The sequence below is a fragment of the Mercenaria mercenaria genome, chromosome 11, assembly GCF_021730395.1.
Source record: "Mercenaria mercenaria strain notata chromosome 11, MADL_Memer_1, whole genome shotgun sequence".
Taxonomy (NCBI): domain Eukaryota; kingdom Metazoa; phylum Mollusca; class Bivalvia; order Venerida; family Veneridae; genus Mercenaria; species Mercenaria mercenaria.
In genome coordinates, this window is record NC_069371.1 from 49,902,318 (window position 1) to 49,923,236 (window position 20,919).

Below are 20,919 nucleotides of genomic sequence, written 5' to 3' on the forward strand. Positions count from 1 at the left end.
AATATTGATGCCAAAATTATATCAGACTTAAAGATGTTGAGCAGTCACAAAACATTACTGACCAACATATGTGCAGATAAGCTGATTGGTAAAAACTTTTCTATTTTCAAGGGATAACAAATATGTATTCAAGCCAGACAATAGAAACAAGAGCTCCGCTAAGTGGGGCAATATACGCCCGAACGGTTACATCAGAGGATGGGAACAAAATTTAAAGAACTTGACTGTTGAAGCCCAAAGGACTGGAACAACAAAGGAGAGAAATTAGAAAAAAATTCTTAGTCCACAAAATAATCCTTAACAGGTACAGGTATTTCAAAATACACCTAAGAATTGGAGGTACCACAGAAAAGTGGTCTCGGTTTTTCCCTACGGCCAATAATAAAAAAAGTTTCAAAATAAGCTATTTATAGTAATATAAAAGGGAAGTACAAATGTAATTCAATTTTTTTTATTGTAAGAGAACAAAAAAAGGGATCTGCCAAATAAAAACAACAGCACTGCAATGCAGAGCAATATAAACAAAGCAAAGTCATATATGACCTTTGACCCCTAAGTGTGACCTTGACCTTGAAGAGAGTCATCCGAAACATGTGCTCTGCACATCGTCTGGGTTTGGTGAACATTTGTGCCAAGTTTATTTGAAATTCATTCAAGCAGTTCAAGAGTTACAGAGCTGACATGAAACAAACTGATATGACTTTTGACCCCTAAGTGTGACATTGACCTTGAAGTGAGTCATCTGAAACATACGCTTTGCAGGTCATCTCGATGTGGTGAACATTTGTGCCAAGTTTCTTTGAAATCCTTCAAGCAGTTCAAGACTTACCGAGCGGATACGAAACAAACTGATATGACCTTTGACCCCTAAGTGTGACCTTGACCTTGAAGCGAGACATCCAAAACTTGTGCTCTGCACGTCGTCTCGGTGTGGTGAACATTTGTGTAAAGTTTCTTCGAAATTCTTCAAGGGGTTCAAGAGTTACAGAGCGGACACGAAATTGCTAACGGACGGACGGACAGACGGAACAATCAACAGCATTTCCATTAAAATTTGTATGAAAGAAAACATGAACAAATCTGAAAGAGGACCATACAAGGATGCTACAGATTAAGTTTCATGAACATCCCGTGATAAAAAGCCATGTAAAAGGTTTTCTAATTTTAGCAGAACCATATGAACAAACCTGAGAGAGGAACATATACGGATGTTACAGACCAAGTGTGGTAAAGATCCATCAAGTGGTTCGTGACAATTGTCCTTTAAAGCTGTTTCTATTTTTATGTCTGGTGGCCCTCAAAAGGTCCAAGTAGAACCATTTGAAAAAGGTGAGGAGGACCAAAAAAAGAAACTACAGACCAAGTTTGTTGAAGATTTATCAAGTAGTTCACGAGAAGCAACTTTAAAAATTCTTTTTTTCTTTTTTTATCTTTGGTGGCCCTAATTGGGACGAAGTGGAAGTATTCAAATAATTTTGAGAGATATCCATGCCAGGATATTATGATGGACCAAGTCTGGAGTCATTCTGACCAGTAGTTTCCAAGAAGATGTTTAAGCAAAAGCATTGACACAGGACAATCGATACTGGACATAAGATCCACCTACACTTATAACTCACCCTGAACAAAGTTCAGGTGAAGTAAAAACAAGAGCTGCTTTTGATAAAAGCACATGTCTCCCACGATGTCTAAATAGTCAATCTTTATATACTGTTTACTCACTACAAATATACCTCTGAGGAGTAAAAATGTTGATTTTAATTAATTCAAGGGCCATGATTTTGAAGGGCCTAAGGCGATTTAGATAGTTAATCAACTTGGCCAAGGACTTATGGTCAAAAACATTTGGTTCAAGTTTGGTGAAGATCGGATGAGAACTGTTCGACTTAAGAGCGCAGACAAGAGTAAAAATGGCGATTTTCGGTAATTCAAGGGCCATAATTCCTAAGTGCCAACATGGCCGAGGACTTATGGTCAAACACATTTTGTTCAAGTTTGGTGAAGATAGGATGAGAAATGTTCGACTTAGAGTGCAGACAAGATTTGTGACAGACAGACAGACAGGAGTTAATCAATATGTCTCCCACACCACTGTGTGGTGGGAAACACAATACTGTATACAGCACGTTATTTCATAAATCAAAAGGATGCCTCCAGGGTGTCCCAACATTCGGATAAATAGAGTATAAAACACAGATTTACAGTTTCTCGAAAACTTACTTATTGAAAACTGCTCCAGCAAAGTGCCCACCTGCTGCCATGAAAACTGCCCAGTTCATCTGGTCAGGGACACTGGTTGCCAAGGTAACAAGGTCTTCTTGCTGGCTTGGATGCGACTGCAAGATCAATGTTATATTACTTTATAACTTTTCAACATTCAAGTTACTTAATAACTTCTTCTTCTGCAGAATTTTAAAATGCTGCTTTGATAATTCACAGTTTACTAGTATTATTATTCTACACAGTAGAAAATATAATATGTTGAATAAATTTTATTGATCCAAACATGCAGAACTATCTTAACCCAATACACGATCAAATATACAGAAAACCTAATAGAAATTTGTAAAAATATAATTACCTTCTTATGACAGAGAACACATCTGTATATTGACAATAAGTCTCCATTTTTATTTCTAAAATAAACCTTTGGTAGCCTTCTAGCAACATCTTCTGTCTGAAAAAAAAAAAAGAATAGTTAGAAATGCATTAGGATATTCATTTAGTTTGAAACTGATGTTTTATACAGCACTGAAAAAAGATAAAACTCTTCCCTTTTACTTGCTTGTTGCCAGTTTGTTTTCTAGAACTCTATGCAATAATTTCATATTAGTAATACCTGCTTTTGTGCTGTTTGGTTTGAAACTCACACTGGCACATTTTCAATGCATCCAGTCCAGATTTTGTGATCAAGGCATTTCAACAAATACAAGTTTGGATCAAGTCATAATCAGAGGACTCAACAATCCACTGACGTTTTCCAGACAAAAATTGCAAAACCAACCAAGTATATACCTGGTTTCCAGATTCACTTTCACTGTCAGTACTTGTATTACCAGAGTGTATACGTCTATGAGGAGAACCAGGCAGTTTTTTACCACTTCCTGTTTTAGACTCTTTGTCAGTATCAGTATCTGCTTCACTGTCTGAGTCACTTCCAGACAAACTGGATATGTTACCTGTAATTGAACAATGACAATTGGATACTCATTGCAACTAAACAAAGACAGCTGGGCTTACTGACTGCAACTAAACAATAAAAACAGACTCTGTTAACTGCAACTCAAGATGAAAACTGGTTTTATTAACTGCAAATGTCAAATTGGCTATGTTACCTTCAAATGAAGATGTCAAAGTGGCTATGTTAATAGCAACTAAAAAAGACATATTGCCTGAATAAACTGCAAGGGAAGATAGCAAATTGGCTATATCAACTGCAACTTAAGAGCAACTGATATGAAGCCTAGTTGTGCATACCACTGCTAAGCTATAATAGCCCCTAAGGCAGTTTCGACTGTATATCAATGTAACTCACCTGAGATATCTTCAAACTGTTCCTCGCTAACTCTGTCTTTACCTTTCAGCCGAAGCTTGAGGTTATATCTGTGCCAGTCTGACCTATAGTGCCTCTTCTACAAAATATAAACATCAGTTAAATGTATTTTCGGAAACACACAGCTTAAGCTGTTAACTGCCTTTTCAGCAATTTATTACAATTTCATTAAAATTTGTCATTATTTTATAAACTGATTCCTTAAAGTATGTTAATTTTCTATTATTAAATATTTTTCTGACTTCAGTTCTTTTAATGGCTCATATTGTATCAACAGCCCACTGGGCCTAGGAACTTTGTTTAAGGAAAGAATTACCAAGTTATCTTTGTAGTTAGTGCTCAAGACTATTAACCAAAAGATTACGCGTTTGATCCTTAGGCAAGATAAATGCTCCATATAAAGTGTAATGATTTAATGAGGGAAAGTTGTCAATTATTTGCAAAGAGCAAGTCAGTACTGGTTAGGAATCAAGAAACAATGGTAAGGGTACTGCAGAATCGTGTATTTTCATTGGTTTAAAAGTTCAGTATATTTAAAACTGGTAACTGTTTATGAATTAGAATACTAGAAATACGTACATGTCATCTGGTGAAACATTTAGGGCTATTTGTAAAATTAATAGTTCTTTTAGTAGGATTTATTTTTCACAACTAATCTCAGCAAACATAGCAAAAATAAATCTCTCACGAAAGTTTTTAAAGTTACTGTGAAATTGCTGTACTGGTCTTGAAAAGCTGATTATATCGTAACAAACAAATCCTTGAAGCAATAACTACACACACATTACATTTGTGTATGTAAAGTAATTAAATGCCTTTCAGCACAAAAAAAATATTAATCAGGTTAACATCTTTGTACTAAAGAAAATCTGAAATTATTAACTTACCGGTATATGCATTTTGTACCACTTACATCATTACAGTCCACAACAGTTATTTATGTTGTTTATACTACTTTCAAAGCTAAAGGGAAATAACTACAAATACACGTCTATGGTATCTTGTTTGCGTTTTTTCTCTTACCAGGTTTTAAAATGGAAATACTCAAGGGTGCTCAAAGATACTTTACATAACGATATGTAGTAGTGTGGGGAAGCAAAGAGAGCTAAAATTTATAATTCTGTTTTGCATAAATATCTTCTCTTGGCATTATTTCTATGAAAATGATTAAGTCATGTCTAAGAAAAAATGTCAACAGTACACTAGAAATGTCATTAAAACTTCCAGTCAATATCAAATCCGATTTCAATAAGTGCAGAGCACATGAACTGTACCTCTGTTACGCAAAGTTTTTACAGCACCAAGATTTAGACCATATGACGACTTTCCAGCTTTATAGTGCCGCTCTGCACATTTTTTGGCAGGCACAGACGAGCACCTAGATAGAAACACTTACCTTACACAAGCTTCCTCTCCCGACGATCCAAGCAAGGCTCAAACAAACATAGGTATATAAGTGTGTTCTGTACCAGTGAAAAATACTTGAATGTTATCACTGTGAAATTACCAAAATACACTTTACTTTTATATTTCAATAATTCACTGAAAAACATGTAATAAATTTACATAATTGGATGAAAAAAATACCTGTTCCACTCTATGAGCAAACACAGCATCGCAGTAATTACATGACATCTTGTCTGACACCGTCAACTGTAGAAGTTCTGGTGCTGGTGCAGCCACTTCTTCAACTTCTGAAACTGAAGAGTATTCAAAACTGAAGAGTATTTATTTTACAGATCTCTACAGATATAAGACAGTTATCTGTTAACACATTCATGTTACTTGTAAAATACTTCCTTTAACCTTTAGCCTGCTGGAGGCAAGTGATTCTGCCCTTGCAACCAATGCAGGCTGATCACGGTATGCACTGTGATTTCTTGGACAAGAAATTCCATGGTTTGGACCCTTTTAACTGATAATTCGTGGGGATAAGAAGTCAAGGGTTTCAACTTCTGAACCCAGAATGAGTGGGAATTTTACTTGCTTGTGTGGAGTTAATTTCATGGATTGACAAAACAATGATATACATGCAAATTAGTTCCTCACAAATATTAGAGATTTCACAGTATTTAACCCTTACCCTGCTAAATTTCTCTAATGAACTTGTCCCGCTTCCAGTTTAGACAGTACCGTTAACTGTTAAAAAAGATGCATACCAAAAAGATACTGACTGAATGGCAAACGGTGCAGGTCATGACATTGACCAAACTGCACAGATGTGCAGGCTGATCATGATCTGCACTGGTCGCTAAAGCAGAATCAATCATGTCCAGCATGATAACTTTGGTAAGGGTCAAATCTAATAGAAGCTACATCCTTCTTTTACACCCTTGACTACTATTTTGAAACTGGTTTTATGCGTTTAAGTTAGTAAGCTACATGACATTATTATTTATATGATTACCAGTTTTACCTGTATTCACTACATTCTGTACTCTAGATTTAAGGCTCGGGTTACAACTGGCCAATGTGATGCCTGAGAGCTTGCTCTGTGCTTCTGTTGTATTATATAACAGGCATGTGGAATATGATTTTGGTTTCACTCTCTGCGTCTTCTTCGGAGAATTGGTCGCCATAGTTTTCTTCTTGATTTGATTCTGAAATAAAGCATATAGCTACACTTCTTAAACAAACACTTATCATTTCATAATTAAACAGCAATTTTCTGTCACTACAACAGGCCGTATATTACTGTTAAAGTACGAGAAGGACCCATCCTCTAAGATCTGAAAAATGTTGCACCGTGGTTCAGATCAAAATATGATATACTACAGAAGGAATGTTAGTCATCACACCCAACCCTACTCAATATATCAGTTTTTATCATAATTTTGAAAACAGATGAAAATGCAAGGACATTATGTTTTTGTGTACCCATGGCATGATCTTTTTGTAATTACCTCTGTAATATTTTGAATTGTGAACATTTGTTCTGTTGTAGCTATTAATTCCTTTAGACAGAGTACTAAAGTTCTGTAGTAAGTGAGCTACCTCACTAAAATCAAGCATCCGTAGTACGGTTATTTAATAGTCACCAACTGCAGGTTATTCGTGATGTGGATTACAGTTTTTTTTGAAATTGGGAAAAAACCCATATTTTGCACTGGGAAAGTGTTTAATTGTTGGACCCATGAGACAGCAGAAAAAAGGCCTGACAAGTTAAATGCAAACAAAATAGTTAAAATATTTCTTTACACTATTCATAAACAAACTGATTACTGGATGAAGTATGTATGCATAGAAAACTCTTAGAGGTCAGGCTTTATGTCCAGTCTCTGCATAGGTCGATAGGGCTGTGATGCTTTCCTATAGAGAATAAAGGCCCCAGGTTCAATTCCTGACTACTCCAATTATGGTGTGTCCTCGGGTAAGACACATTATTACAACTGCCTCAGACGACCCATCTGTAAATGGGTACCAGCAAATTGCTGGGGGTAATTTAGACAGCTCTTTAAAGCTTATAAATGTAAATCCTTTCACAAATTGATGGTAACTGTAATTTACCTTTACCAATTACAAATTTCTAGATTTTAGCCTGGATGTCCTATACTGGACGAAAGTGTCTATCAGCATGATGGTTGTGCTGATTATTTTTCTTATTCGCACAACAGTCATGCCAACTAGTATTCTTATCCACACGACAGATGTTTTGGTAGTGTTTCTATTTTTGGGCGTAAAGCATATAGCGTAGTTAAAAAAACAACCTAGTAGCATCAAGTTCATTGTTTATGATATTAAATCAATAAACTGTAATTAGATATAAAAGAACAATGCAACAAATTAGTTAATTCAATTAATTAATCCATATAAACAAAATAAAAAAAATGCACAGAAAACATATTCTTGCATACATTAATTAGTTAGTTATCATACCTTAATGCCGCATTTCTTACTTTTCATATTGTGTTTTTAATTCAAAGAATCATGCATATGTTATTCAACATAATAAATACAGGCATGGCAATCTCACGCTGCCGCTGGTAGGTGCATGCTAAAATTGTCAAATAATCAGTAGTTATATGGAGATCTGAATAGCAGGGAAAACTTAAGAAAAGCTTAACTAAATTTTATATATGTATACAGTATTTTAAGTCCTATGTCTGTAAACAAAAATAATCAACATAACTAGAAGTTTCCATGCATGATTAGCGTGCAAATAACAAAAATAATCAGCAAGACTATCGCGCAAATAATGAAAATAATCGGCATGATGGTCTTGCAGATAACGAAATTTATCGGCAAGACGGCCGTGTGGATAGCCTTGGCAGTTCTAGACGGCTTGATGCTTCAACTAACTTTAACATGTTTAACATATTGTAGAATTTGAAAATTGGTAATCCTACTGTTTACTTTTGCAAATTTAAGTTTACCATCGGCTGGTTGTTCAATGTTCATAGTATAAAGTCAAGGCTTTATAAGCCTTTTCTTTGAAAAAAAAAATAGACAAATTTACGTTTACAAACAAATATTTATTGTCCAATTATGGCAAGTTACTAGTCAAAATAATTCGACGTTTAGATTGTTTTATATTGGTGATGGGCAATCTTATCGTCAAAACTTCAAAGGACCAAAATAATGGGAGGATAAATCACAGTACACCGTAGTGTAAAATTGTTAGTTTTATCGCTTGCGCATATAACTTGAAGACATGGTAAACATTAATCCAGTTCTGTACATACATAGGTTTAAATCACCAGAAAATTTGTATTTTTGGAAATTATTTGATAATTTTTACATAAATTAATGAGGAATTGAATCTCCTTTTGATACATGTAAGTTTTCTTTGACTTTATCTCATATTCGCAACAACAGGGTTTTTTCAAACTAATTTGGTAATATAGCCTATACCCCCAGAATTGGGAATTTTGACGCGTAAATGTTCCAAATTGGGAAATATTTAGTCCCATAGGATATAGTAAGGATGTGTGTAAGCACTTTCTCATACACTTGTTTCACATTGTAGTACATCTTTAACATACTTCCATTACGAAATTGTCCATAACTTGGTCAATTTTTGTGCAATTTTGATGAAATTTTTTTCAGAATGTAGATTGGGAATTTTTGCATTAATTTTGGGAAAAATACCTACTTTTTGGCTTTGGGAATATAGCCGAATAACGGCTATAAAAACGGCCGAAAAAAACCCCTGAACAAAATCAGCATATTTAAACCCAAATCAGCTGTGATGAAAATTTCATCGGAAATTTCCTCCACTATTTTGGTCTTTCGAGAGTTAGACACGAGTGGAGACCCCATAAGAAAAAAACCTCAATATTTCCTATGATCGCATCAAATTTGTTAGACTAGGCGAGTTACACCACAGGTATTTGGCGCGAGGCCATGTCGGAAACTACTACCCCCCATCCCTAAAGTACTACCCCCTCCCATACTCTACAACCCCCCTGATATAAAGAAATAACGGGGAAAAACAACTTTAACAATCATAAAACATCTCATTTCTGCAAACGAAACCATTTTTTTGACATTACCCATGCTTTAATGAAAGAAATAAAATGAAGACAAAGTGATTAATGAACAATAATCCTTACCTGCTCAATTACAGACTGAAAATGAAAACATGAATTTCAATTGAGATGAAATTGATTATTGCAAATGTTGTGACATATTGGAGACATGGGCGCCGCCATATTGAAATGATTTTGATATTTGCGGGTAATATTAAATTTCGTTGTCGTCTCGATTAAATTTACAGATAAAATCTAAATGCATGTAATGGAGATACTCAATTTCCTTTAACTATTTTTTGTTGAACATAAGTTTTTAAAGATTTTGAAATAAATAGCGAGCGGTTATGTGGATAATATTTCAATATGATAGTCTAGACATGAAAGGCTTAAAGCACGTCTAATTATCATTATCATCTCGCCGATAACATCAGACAGTTTTTCTCTGAAGGCCACAACATTAACGTGACCTGTTAAGAGTGTGGATATCTTCTAAACTTGCAAAGTAAGTTATAATCTTTTCTTACTAGTTTGTGTAAATCTGTATATACTTTAATTGAGTACATACATAAGGCCTATATTAGGCCTAGTTTTTTCCTGTATGCATCAATTACAGTAGTGTAGCAATATTCAAGCTGTTACAGAGATCTATATCATTTCTTCATTGTTGTGTTTAAGACACACTAACAGCCATTTAAATGTGTACATACATATAAACTTACATATATTTAAAAGCGATGAACTTTGTTTATCATGTTTATGTCGGTCGTATATAAACACGCTAGCGAACTACTGTTTTCTTTTAAATTAATGTTATTTTTTTTTTTGTTAGTTTCTGAATAGTCTGATCCGGTCTGATGCGCATTATTTGAATACCGACATGTAAAGAAAACTCGAAAACTGAATCTAATCAATTTTGTATAGATCTAGTATCGCAGCAGATGTTTAAATGTACCCAGTATAGTACCTGTAACATTGGAAACGTCTCCAAGCTGCAACGTATATGTCTTGTTGTTTTTTTAATCAATTATTTATCATGAGACCCTGCGGGTGTGTCATGTAACTACGTTATTTAATGTATATCATATTGTATATGATAATTATCACAAGTTAGATTTTGACAGATGGATCAAAAGACGCATGTATCTGGTTTCCATGACGACGCAGCGGTTGCTAAGATGACTTATCACCAGCTTGGTAACACAGGGATGTCAGTATCGGCTCTTAGTTTAGGTAAAACCATTTTTAGTTTATTTCGCACCCCATGTCCGATTGAATGAGGGAGATTATACGCCTGTTCATTTTAGACTAAACAATTAGCATACATGTAATGCATGAAATGAAAAATGAATGCAATACAAGTCATATCTGCTGATAGGGCATTCTTAATCTTGAAGAACTGTAGGCATGTCATAAACTATTAGATGAATGCAATACAAGTCATATCAGCTGATAGGACATTCTTAATCTTGAAGAACTGTAGGCATGTCATAAACTATTAGATAAGATTTCAGTTGTATAACAGATCAAATTTCAATTTTGAGATCTAACATTTATTGTTTTTAAATTATTCGTAAAGCAATATTTAAAAACATAATAATTTATATTTTTATTATCATAGTATATTGTATTTAGCCTAATTAAAACATATAATCTTACATTGCAGGTGCTTCTTCCTTTGGCAGTGTTTTCCGCGATACAGACGACGCAGAAAGTTTGCAGGTGCTCGAGCTTGCCGTGCGGAGCGGGATCAACTTAATAGACACCGCCCCATGGTACGGGCACGGGAAATCGGAGACCGTGCTCGGCAAAGGTCTAGCAAATATCCCGAGGTCGAGTTACTATCTCACAACAAAAGTTGGCCGATATCTTCCGAACCCGTCGGAAATGTTCGACTTCCGGGCAGAAAGAGTTATACGTAGTGTGGATGAAAGTTTACAGAGGCTAGGACTGGAATATGTAGACGTTATCCAGGTATTTGTCACTCAAATATTTATATTTCATTTATATGGTGGCTGATTTCTTCCATTTCGTTCTGGTGTGTTGGCGTGAGCGCCAACACGCAAAAACAACAAAGTAACCGTATATGTCGTATTCGAGCTCGCTAATTTGTCGTTTTGGCTCTTCAAACGCGCCAGCACTCCAGAATGAAATGGCATAAATCAGTCACCATACTTTTATGTTTCTTTGAATACTCATTTATAAGTGAATTTAGACCGGTCTTTTTCAAACGTTTGAACAGCTTGAATCTTATGGTGTTTAAATAAAGTAAATGGTAAATTAAAAAGAAAAAAAGAAAACAACAACCACACATATATTTGAATAGTTTAATGTTTTTACCTAGAAAACTGTTTTTACTGATCAGGTCCACGATATGGAGTTTGCGCCTAGCCTTGACGTAATTATCAATGAGACATTGCCAGCGCTGCAAAAAGTCAAGGAGGCCGGGAAAGCGAAGTTTATCGGCATAACTGGATATCCGCTGGAAAATTTCAAGTAAAATAAAATGATATTATAAAATAATAAAATGGAAAAGAATTTGCAACATTTTCTGTACAGTACGGAATACTGTTTTGTTCATATTCTTCCATCGATCGCCGCATCATTATCAAAGCGCGATGATAGGGTGGTAGGTTTGAAGGATATTAGGATGGGCGATGGTAGGGTAGTATGATAGCGATATTAGGATGGTAGGATAGCGATGGTAGGTTGATATATTGCAACCTTACTATCCTACTGTCGCTATCTAGTTATCCTGTTATCCTACTGCCCTACTATCTTACCATAACCTTTCTCCCTTTTCTTCTCGCGTTAAATACAAGAAACGCCGCTTGGAGTGCATTGCACAACCCACAGACACTATGTCAGGGAATTTGACACCACTTATTATACATCGATTAAAGGATAATTTTAAAGCCTTTCAAATGCAGCTAAATTATTAGCCTATTATTTTAAAAAAAGCAAGACATGTTATGGTAAGATTGTATGATAGCCAGACGGAAGAATATTAGGACGGTAGAAAAGCGCTGGTATACAGGATAACAGGATGATAGGATAGTAGAGTGGCCAAATAGCAATGGTAGAATGGCGATGATAGGATTGTAGGATAGCGATAGCAAGATAGTAGGATGGCCGTTTCATCATCCTATCATCCTACCATCGTCATCCTAGGATAGCGATAGCAAGATAGTAGGATGGCCGTTTCATCATCCTATCATCCTACCATCGTCATCCTACCATTTTGCTTCGCAATCCTATCATCTATTCTACTATCCTATCGCACGACTCTCCTACTATTTTTCGACCCTACAATCGTACTTTGATAACTAGGCGATGGTAGGATATGAACAAGTACAATGCATGTAAAGTGGACAAAAGTTACATTTCTGGTGTACCAGTATTTTTTGGAATGGTAGGTTATTCGTTCAGGATATAGAACTGAAATATGAATAGACAACGTAGTAGGTCACCTGTTTTAAGATAATATAATCTAAGCATTTCCTTATTATTGGGGGTATAAAACTCTCCACAGTTAGTTTTCATGAAAACTTTCGCGAAAATGAAGTGTTCACGTTAATAGAAGGTTTCACGAAAAAAAAAACCCAGACTACTTTGATATCTTAAACTGACACCACTTAAAAGAAGTTTTCATGCAAATTTTCGCGAAACTGATGATTATACAGGTGGTAACTGGAAAAATATCATAAAACAAGATATAATTGTCACGAACACCAATGATTAACAATTTTTTTATGAAAATTTTCGTGAAATCACATATAAAGATTTAATGAAAAATAGAAAATATCTTGATGAAATGTTTCTTCTTTCATGCCATTTAGCTGGTGTCATAAAATTGGTAAAACACTTACTTTAAGATTTTCATGATACTGTTTAGTTTTCATAAAAACCTTCATTATTTTCGCAAATGTTTTCATGAAAATCGTAAGTTTCATTCCACCATACTTTATATCTCTTTCAGAACAGTTTTAACACGAAGTCAGGTAAAGATAGACACAATTTTAACATATTGTCGGGGCTGTATGAATGATAATGCACTCCAAGGATATATGCCATTCTTCAAAGTAAGTAGGCCTATGTCTTCACAAATAACTTACTTAGAACATGCTAGCTTTTGCTGAAAACAAACTGTCAACAATCAAATGGTTGTCTTGTGGTATAGGTTCTGGAGCGAAGCTTTTCCCGGCCTTATGTCTTGTTACTTGCTTATCAGTCATAAAGAAGAAGGTCCAAATTTCCCTCAGTTCGAACGCTTTTAAAGAGCTAACAAACTGTGATACACTTTTATTTTATAAGTATTTAGGCCATTTGGTCCGCAAAGTCTAGACCGGTACCCTTTTCTCGTTACGGTTCATTAACGACCTGGATGTTGAGCATCAGTTTTACAGCCATTCGGGAACCACACCGAAAAGTCACGAATACCTGAAATATGACCGGAAATTCGTCGTTACCAACGGATTTGCCTACAGAAGTAATACTATTAGACTATAACAACTATTTCCGTCTAAGGTGTTGTCCAATTTGTCAAAAAATGGAATATTTTAGATTCAGATTGTTAAAAAGAAAAAGAGAATAACTATCAGTTTAATACCATTATGTGTAAAATTTATCATCATGTAACACGTAAAGGCTCCAGAGGGGATCGAACCCTCGACCTCCTGTTTACTAGACAAGCGCTCTAACCACTGAGCTATGGAGCCGACATACTGTTCTTTTTTCCTTTCACAGAATTTTTTTAAATTCACATATATGATAGGAAAATTTGTGCTGAAAACAATGAACAAATAAAAACAATAGGTCACCAGGCTTGTTTTGTGAAAAACTGTTTTGAACACACCCACTGTTGTTGAAACTGCCAGCGATTTTTCAACATTTTCATAATTTTCTGTTTTTTTTTTTTTTTTTTTTTTTTTTTTATAAATACCAGCCAAAATATACATCAAGTCTGCACAATACGTTTTTTTTTCTTTTTACAGATTTTATTATATACTTATTTGATATCATAGTCATATTTGTAATACTCTATCCTTACAATAATGGGTACAAACGAAAAATAAATATTGTTTCAATTTTACTTTTGTGAACTTTTTTTAATGAAAAATACCCAATCATAGTGAAGAATATATTTTAAATTAAAAAAAAAAACAGCTCTTTCATAGAATTTTTTCCTGTTTTTCTTGTGTATAGATAATTGTATTGTGAGCATAAAAATGGCTAAAAATATATGGGTCACCAGGCTAAATTTTATGTTAAGACCGCTAGAATACAACACTTGTTCGGACGGAAATGGCGCGAACCTGGCCAAATTGATTACATTATGTCTGCTAAAAGTTAAAAAAAAGTTTTAAAAATTCTTATTTCTTTCTATAATTGAATACTAAATAATCTGAAAGGTGACAATGTCTTATCAGTACTAAGTCAATTATCTTACATTATATGAACAACACTGTCTTTGTACTAAAATGCGATGTGAAAACACAACCACAAAATTGCAAGATACCTGTCGGGCATGATACTTGTCAATACAACGTAAACCAATATCAACATTTGATTACTGATATAACTTATCAAAAATGTTATTTCATTCAAGATTCCTCATATTTAAGATTGTCTGTAACATGTTTCAACAAATGTTGACTTTAGTTCAGTTTTCCATAGAAAGTGTCGGCTGCGCAGAAAGATGCGCATAAAAAACTATAGGAATTCCCTTTAAATCATATCTATTGATCAATGTAAAAATATTACAAGATAATTTAAGATTCACACTGAACACATAAAGGAAGTTCTGTATAGCAACAGTCTCTGTACAAAGATTTTTTTCATTCTTTCCAGCGGTTTTTGCTGATCTCTTAAGACTTCTGACTATAATACAATTACTTTGCACAAAAAATCTACCCGGGCTTATCCTCATCAATTTCAAAACAAGTAAAGTATTCAGGCTAGTATATTAGGAAATTAAATGTATTTTGATTATATCACCCACACCACTCTGTGGTTAGAGACATATTGATTTACTCCTGTCTATCTGTGTGTCCGTCTGTCACAAATCTTGTCCGCACTCTAAGTCGAACATTTCTCGTCCGATCTTCACCAAACTTGAACTAAATGTGTTTGCCAATAAGTCATTGGCCAGGTTCTATAACTAGCCAAATCGGCCCAGGCACTTCGGAATTATTCGGAACTACCGATAGGCCGCTTACTCCAACACAGTCCAAAACTATCAAATGTATATTTTCTTAGAGTAAACAGTATACAAAGACAGACTTACTAATCAGATTATTAGGCAGTTGTGGTAGACATGCGCTTTTCTCAAAAACACCTCTAGTTTACTCATGTTATCACCGAGTCTGCAACTTACAAAATACGTTTTATTTTCGAAGTAAAAAGTTATTTAAGGCTCCAGAGGGGATCGAACCCTCGACCTCCTGTTTACTAGACAGGCGCTCTAACCACTGAGCTATGGAGCCGATGCATACGGGATATTGGTAATTATATTTAGTATCTAAAGTATTGTTGTGCGAACTGTGAAGTCGTAAATTTAAATTATCTTTATCAAAATTTGCCAGTGGCCATGTCTTAAGTTTATCTGATATCATTTTGCAAACTCGAACTTAGTATTTTCTATAACTTCGTTATATCGTCTATACATCATGTTGTTGTGATGTTTTGTTGTACACCTATTAATAAAATACACCTACAAATTGCGCCGTGTTGCCAATGTTGCTTGCGACATTTTTTATTGTTTTCATATTGTTGGTTTGTTGTCACACCGACCACTGAACACATTTTCAGTTTTAAATGAATATGTCATATGCTGCTCCTTATAAGGACATAAAGCACACCTGACCCATCTTTAAACAACATCGAACGCTTATAGCTTTTATTAAAATGATCAAGCACATCCATCTTCAAACAACACTGAGCGCGCTCTTCCTAGCTATTAGCAAATTAATCAAGTACATCCATCCTCACACAACATCGAATGTCCCTCCTAGCGTTTAGTATATTCATTAAGCACATCCATCCTCAAACACCACAGAGCGCTCCTCCTAGCTTTTAGTAAATTAATCGAGCACATCCATCAACCAAAAAAATCGAATGTCCCTCCTAGCTTTTAGTATATTCATTAAGCACATACATCCTCAAACACCATTGACCGATCCTTCTAGATTTGAGTAAATTAATCGAGTACATCCATCCTCAAACAACATCGAGCGCTCCTTCTAGATTTGAGTAAATTAATCGAGTACATCCATCCTCAAACAACATCGAGCGCTCCTCCTAGCTCTTAGTAAATTAATCAAGCACATCCGTCCTTGAAACAAAATTGCTATATCTATTTGTTTCAGGAACAAGGGGTGGGGGTGATTAATGCTTCAGCTATCAGTATGGGTCTACTTTCTAACAGAGGCGCCCCGGCATGGCATCCGGCACAGCAAAATATAAAAGATGTCTGTAAGAATGCAGCCTCATATTGCCAGGTATAACTAAATGTTACAAGTACATTTGTACTTTCTACTAACGAAATATTCTCTATATTTCGGAACTCTTCGTATAATGAAAGTTTTCAATAAATTTGTTTCACTGTTTACGATCTGTAGAGTGCGTGCACTACTAATTTGTGTAGCTTTTTTAAAGTATCATACTAGATTACAAATACCGTGTATCACAAAGTTATTCTTTCAAAGTAAGATGAAAACTGTTTCAATACTCTCATAAAGTCCTGTATTTTTCACAAATGATGTAGTAGCCAGTTGGTATTAGTATAATGATTATATAGCCTCGGGTCAAACCGACAGAATAAACACATGTTTTAATTCATTCTCGCATACCAGAGGTCTACCATTGTTCTCGGGAGTTTGACGAACTCTGATGGAAGTTTTTTTTTCCATATTCAGTAGTTTTACTAGCATGCACCGCTCTTTATTTCAGGAAAGAGACGTTGATATATCTAGGCTTGCTCTTAAATTCACAGTAAGCCAACCTGGTATTGCTACGACTCTAGTCAGCACAGCCAGGTAAATATACCAAATAACATTTTGGCAACGTTTAAATATTAGCTGGTACTTAATGTTTGTAAACTCTACTTCGATAGCGTCTCAGACTTCTTTTGGTCCTTCTAAAACATTATTTAATATCTTTCGCATTGACGCATTCATTAGCACTTTATCAAGAGATTTTAAGTACTTACCAGAATTTTATTTTATGGAAAATCGGAAGTAAGGCATCGGGCATTATGGGAATGGCCAAAGGTCAGACTCTTGCAGGCTTTCCAGTTAGAGCTCTCAAGAGGGACTGAGTTTCGTACTTATGACCCTTTCACATTGTTTTGGGTTAAAATGAAGTTCTATCAAGTTTGTGTTTTAAAATGACCTGTTATGCTACGTGATACTGACGTGCACTTTAAAGTATACAATAATCAACGCTCAACGCGGTGTTTTCGTGCTATTTCCAATGTCAGATATGCATTTTATAAATCAAAATGTATGTGAATAAACATGTTTGAAATTTCATCGTGAACGAATACCACATTTTCATCTGGTAGCTTAACCATTCGCCATGTTTGGAGCAAAGAAAAAAAAATAAGTCAATGTAGAAGCGAACTCTTAGATCGAGTTACTGTTACTTACTTTACAGTTTAGCAAACATGCGGAAGAATCTTGATTCTATGGCAACGCCACTGACACCAAAAGAACAGACCGTTTTAGAAGAGGTTATGGACAAGTAAGTTTAAGTATTATATTTATTTTTTGTGTGTGTGATGTTTCATTGGGTACTTTGCATCGTATACGTCATACCCAAAATGTATGGAACGCCTAAACTGCCTTTGCGTGATAATTATTAGTTCGACATGTGCCTTTCCAGTATATTCTGTACAAATCATAATTTGGTATGTAGATCAAGCAGTTTGTTATATACATTTTACTAGTTTGTCCTGTACATACTTTAGTTTGTGCTGTGCATTCGCTAGTTTGTGCTGAACAATTAATAGTTCGTCATGTACCTTTCCAATATATTCGGTATAACTCATAATTAATTTTGTTATTTAGATAAAGCAATTTGTTATGTACATTTACTAGTTTGTCCGGTACATTTCGAAGTTAGTGCTGTGCATTCACTAGATTGTTCTGCACAATTAGTAGATCGTCATATGCATTTTCCAATATATTCTGTACAAATCATAATTTGTTATGTAGATAAAGCAGTTTGTTATATATATTGACTAGTTTGTCTTGTACATATTTTAGTTTGTGCTTTGCATTCACTATTTTGTGCTGTTCAATTAATAGTTCGCCATGTGCTTTTTTAATATATTTGGTACAAATCATAATTTGTTATGTAAATAAAGCAGTTTGTTATATACATTTACTAGTAAAAAAAAGGGTTCAATAGAATTCTACAATGTTTCAAATGTGCAGATCTGTTATAACAAGACAAAAACGCGACTGTATTAATTTAAGAAGAAAAACATAAAAAGCCGATAAACTGAAATAAACACTGATTCGTTACCGAAATGTGTAAAGAGTTTAAGATATTTTTATAACAGTGAAGATGCTATTTCGAGGGTTCAACGCAATAAGGGCGTATCTACATATGATTATTAAATGTAGATACGCCCTTATTGCATTAAACCCTCGTTTTGGGAAATAGACTTTTGTTTGCGTGTTGTGGTGGCAAATAAAACACGGTTTTGAGTTCAAATGCGTAGTAATCTAATTACGACTGCCGAAAGTCGACGCATCTGAATGAAAAATCGTGTTTTATTTGCCATCACAGCATGCAAAATCTGTTTCCATTCGAACACGTTCGAATAACAGCAGGAAGGGATATTAATCTAGAATACTCTTTAGACGTAAATGGATGGAGTAAACCAGACTAGCCAAAAGTATGTCATTTTGCAAAACCTGTTTAAATTGACAAGACAATACACAGTGAAAACCTTTTTTTGTTTATATAATCTTAAAAATGATACAATTAGAAATAACTCCCCTTCGGAAGCTGTCATACACATGTCAGATTCAGTAAATCGGTGAATCGTATTTCTGTTATGGAATAGGATACATTATATCTAGACGACTTTGTTCTATTCCAGGTATATGAAGCCCTTGGACAACCAGAATTGGGAAGGCATAGAAGTTAGCCGATATTGGGAACAGATTAACGAAGCCAAATATTAGCATTGTCACTTTGTTTAGCCGATTTACTAGGAGATTTAAAACTCACGCATTTTTTTTACAAAGCGTCCTGCTTCCTTAAAGGTCTATTATATGTTCTTTGACATAACTTGGAAAGAATTATATCAACTTGTGTTACAATAGAAGGGGGTACTTGCATCTTTTTACTTCTTAAACAGTTGTAATACCGTGAGTGTTCTTTCATTAAAAGTTGCAAAAGAAAGTGTGATTTGATCTTTCTTCCAAAAGGTTCAGATAAGCATTTAGACGGGTTTCCGGCATCCGTAATCCGTCGTTCAATCAAGATGCAACTCTGTAGCATCCTTCTATAGAGTTCTCGAAAGAGTGTTCAAATTGTTACATGTACCATCAGAAGTAGAATTAGCAATACTTTTATACAACCGATAAGCATACACGGGGGAGTGCGAATACGAGTCGAGAAATAGCGAGCATGGATCGGTCCGGTAAGGGATGACGCTCTCCTGAAAGTCGAGGATTGGAGCCTCCCTACGAGACTGGTTTTAAAACTGAAGTGTAGTAAATGCAATTTGACGTATATATGAGAGCTTATTATTTTGAAAGATGGACGATTTATTTATTAATTAGTATTAGTAAGTAGGTGATAAAAAAGTTTTTCATGAACCCGTTTTAGTTTTGTTGCTATGACAACAAATGTGTTTGCTATGGCAACAAATAGTCCAAAATAAAACAAATATGTGATTTTGCGACACTTGTAAGGGTACAAGAAATCTGTTTATGAAGTTTTGTAAATTAGATAGAAGATAATGTGGAAAACATGTTTCATGATTTTATTTTCTCCGTTAGTCCATCCGTTCGCCAGTCTGTGTGTTCAACTGTCAGTGACAACCTATGAATTCTATCAAAATTACACGATATCGTATGTAAAGATAACAGTAGGGAGAATATATTCGCCTTTTGAATTTGCTGCTGTAATAACAAATATGGTTGCTATGGTAACAAATTGTCCAAAATATGGCAGAAAGTGGATTTCACAGTAACTTAAAATGTTAAAAAGATTTTTTTTCATGAAATTTGGTGAATAGGTAGCAGATGATATGAAGGGCATGAATATTATTTTATATTCTTTTTTTCTCTCAATAAACGTTTTTATATTTTACACACGTTTCATTAAATGACGTTGTACATTCATTCAAATGTCAATAAAATGGTTCAGAATTCTTCATAAAGCGTGATTAGAATTGCTTAACACCACTGTGGTTGGCCTATTGCATTTTCAGTGATATTTAATGTATAAAAAGAAACAGTCCTATAAATGAAATCACTTCACCGATATTTGGTAAAATATAGGTCTTTGCCTTTTCTGTAGTTAGCTGTTTGGCTTCGTTTAAAGCAGTTTTGTCATAACTGGGTTGAAATGAATTGACTTTTTCGTTGCTACAGAATCGTATATCAGATACTGTGAAATCTCTTGATTTCTTGGGCTTTAATTTTCATAGCACAAGCATAAAATCGTAGGGACACGAATTCGTGGGTTTTCCAATACTAAAGATACAATAAATGGATTCTTTTATCATAAAAAAAGAAAAAGAAATTTATTTGTTTGTTTGGATAAAATTGCGTGGACTGAATAGCATCGCCAAAGCTTTGTTACGAATCTCTTCTTAGAAAGAAACAGACCAGAATTTGTTCAGATACTTATTATCGATTTTTTTCTTACATGCTT

The 20,919-nt window shown here is 34.7% G+C and overlaps 2 protein-coding genes and 2 non-coding genes across 5 annotated transcripts in view; 1 reads left to right on the forward strand and 3 right to left on the reverse strand.

Annotated features, from left to right (window-relative positions):
- LOC123530714 (ankyrin repeat and zinc finger domain-containing protein 1-like) overlaps window positions 1–9,226 on the reverse strand; it is a 42,086-nt gene extending 32,860 nt beyond the window's left edge. Inside the window, exons 1-7 of the mRNA XM_045311467.2 lie at window positions 9,106–9,226; window positions 5,970–6,153; window positions 5,141–5,253; window positions 3,536–3,632; window positions 3,016–3,179; window positions 2,582–2,677; window positions 2,221–2,336 (exon numbers count right to left, since the gene is read on the reverse strand). Of these exons, the coding sequence (XP_045167402.2) occupies window positions 2,221–2,336; window positions 2,582–2,677; window positions 3,016–3,179; window positions 3,536–3,632; window positions 5,141–5,253; window positions 5,970–6,132 (749 nt within the window). The 5' untranslated portion in view covers window positions 6,133–6,153; window positions 9,106–9,226. The remainder of the gene's footprint in view (window positions 1–2,220; window positions 2,337–2,581; window positions 2,678–3,015; window positions 3,180–3,535; window positions 3,633–5,140; window positions 5,254–5,969; window positions 6,154–9,105) is intronic.
- Window positions 9,227–9,390: 164 nt separating this feature from the next.
- Window positions 9,391–19,437, forward strand: LOC123530713 (uncharacterized). Of its 2 annotated transcripts, none has more exons than XM_045311465.1 (9): window positions 9,391–9,526; window positions 10,146–10,254; window positions 10,688–10,995; window positions 11,387–11,517; window positions 13,001–13,103; window positions 16,389–16,520; window positions 16,972–17,057; window positions 17,677–17,763; window positions 19,133–19,437. In XM_045311465.1, the coding sequence occupies exons 2-9, from the start codon at window positions 10,146–10,148 to the stop codon at window positions 19,215–19,217; spliced, it is 1,041 nt and encodes a 346-aa protein (XP_045167400.1). In that variant the 5' UTR covers window positions 9,391–9,526; the 3' UTR covers window positions 19,218–19,437. The 2 variants fall into 2 exon arrangements, with proteins under 2 accessions (XP_045167400.1, XP_053373389.1); XM_053517414.1 differs by having other exon boundaries at window positions 9,400–9,524; window positions 10,129–10,254.
- On the reverse strand, window positions 13,667–13,739 carry Trnat-agu (transfer RNA threonine (anticodon AGU)). The gene has a single exon. It is a non-coding gene; the product is annotated as a tRNA-Thr (tRNA).
- Trnat-agu (transfer RNA threonine (anticodon AGU)) lies at window positions 15,434–15,506 on the reverse strand. Its single transcript has one exon. It is a non-coding gene; the product is annotated as a tRNA-Thr (tRNA).
- Window positions 19,438–20,919: the final 1,482 nt, after the last annotated feature.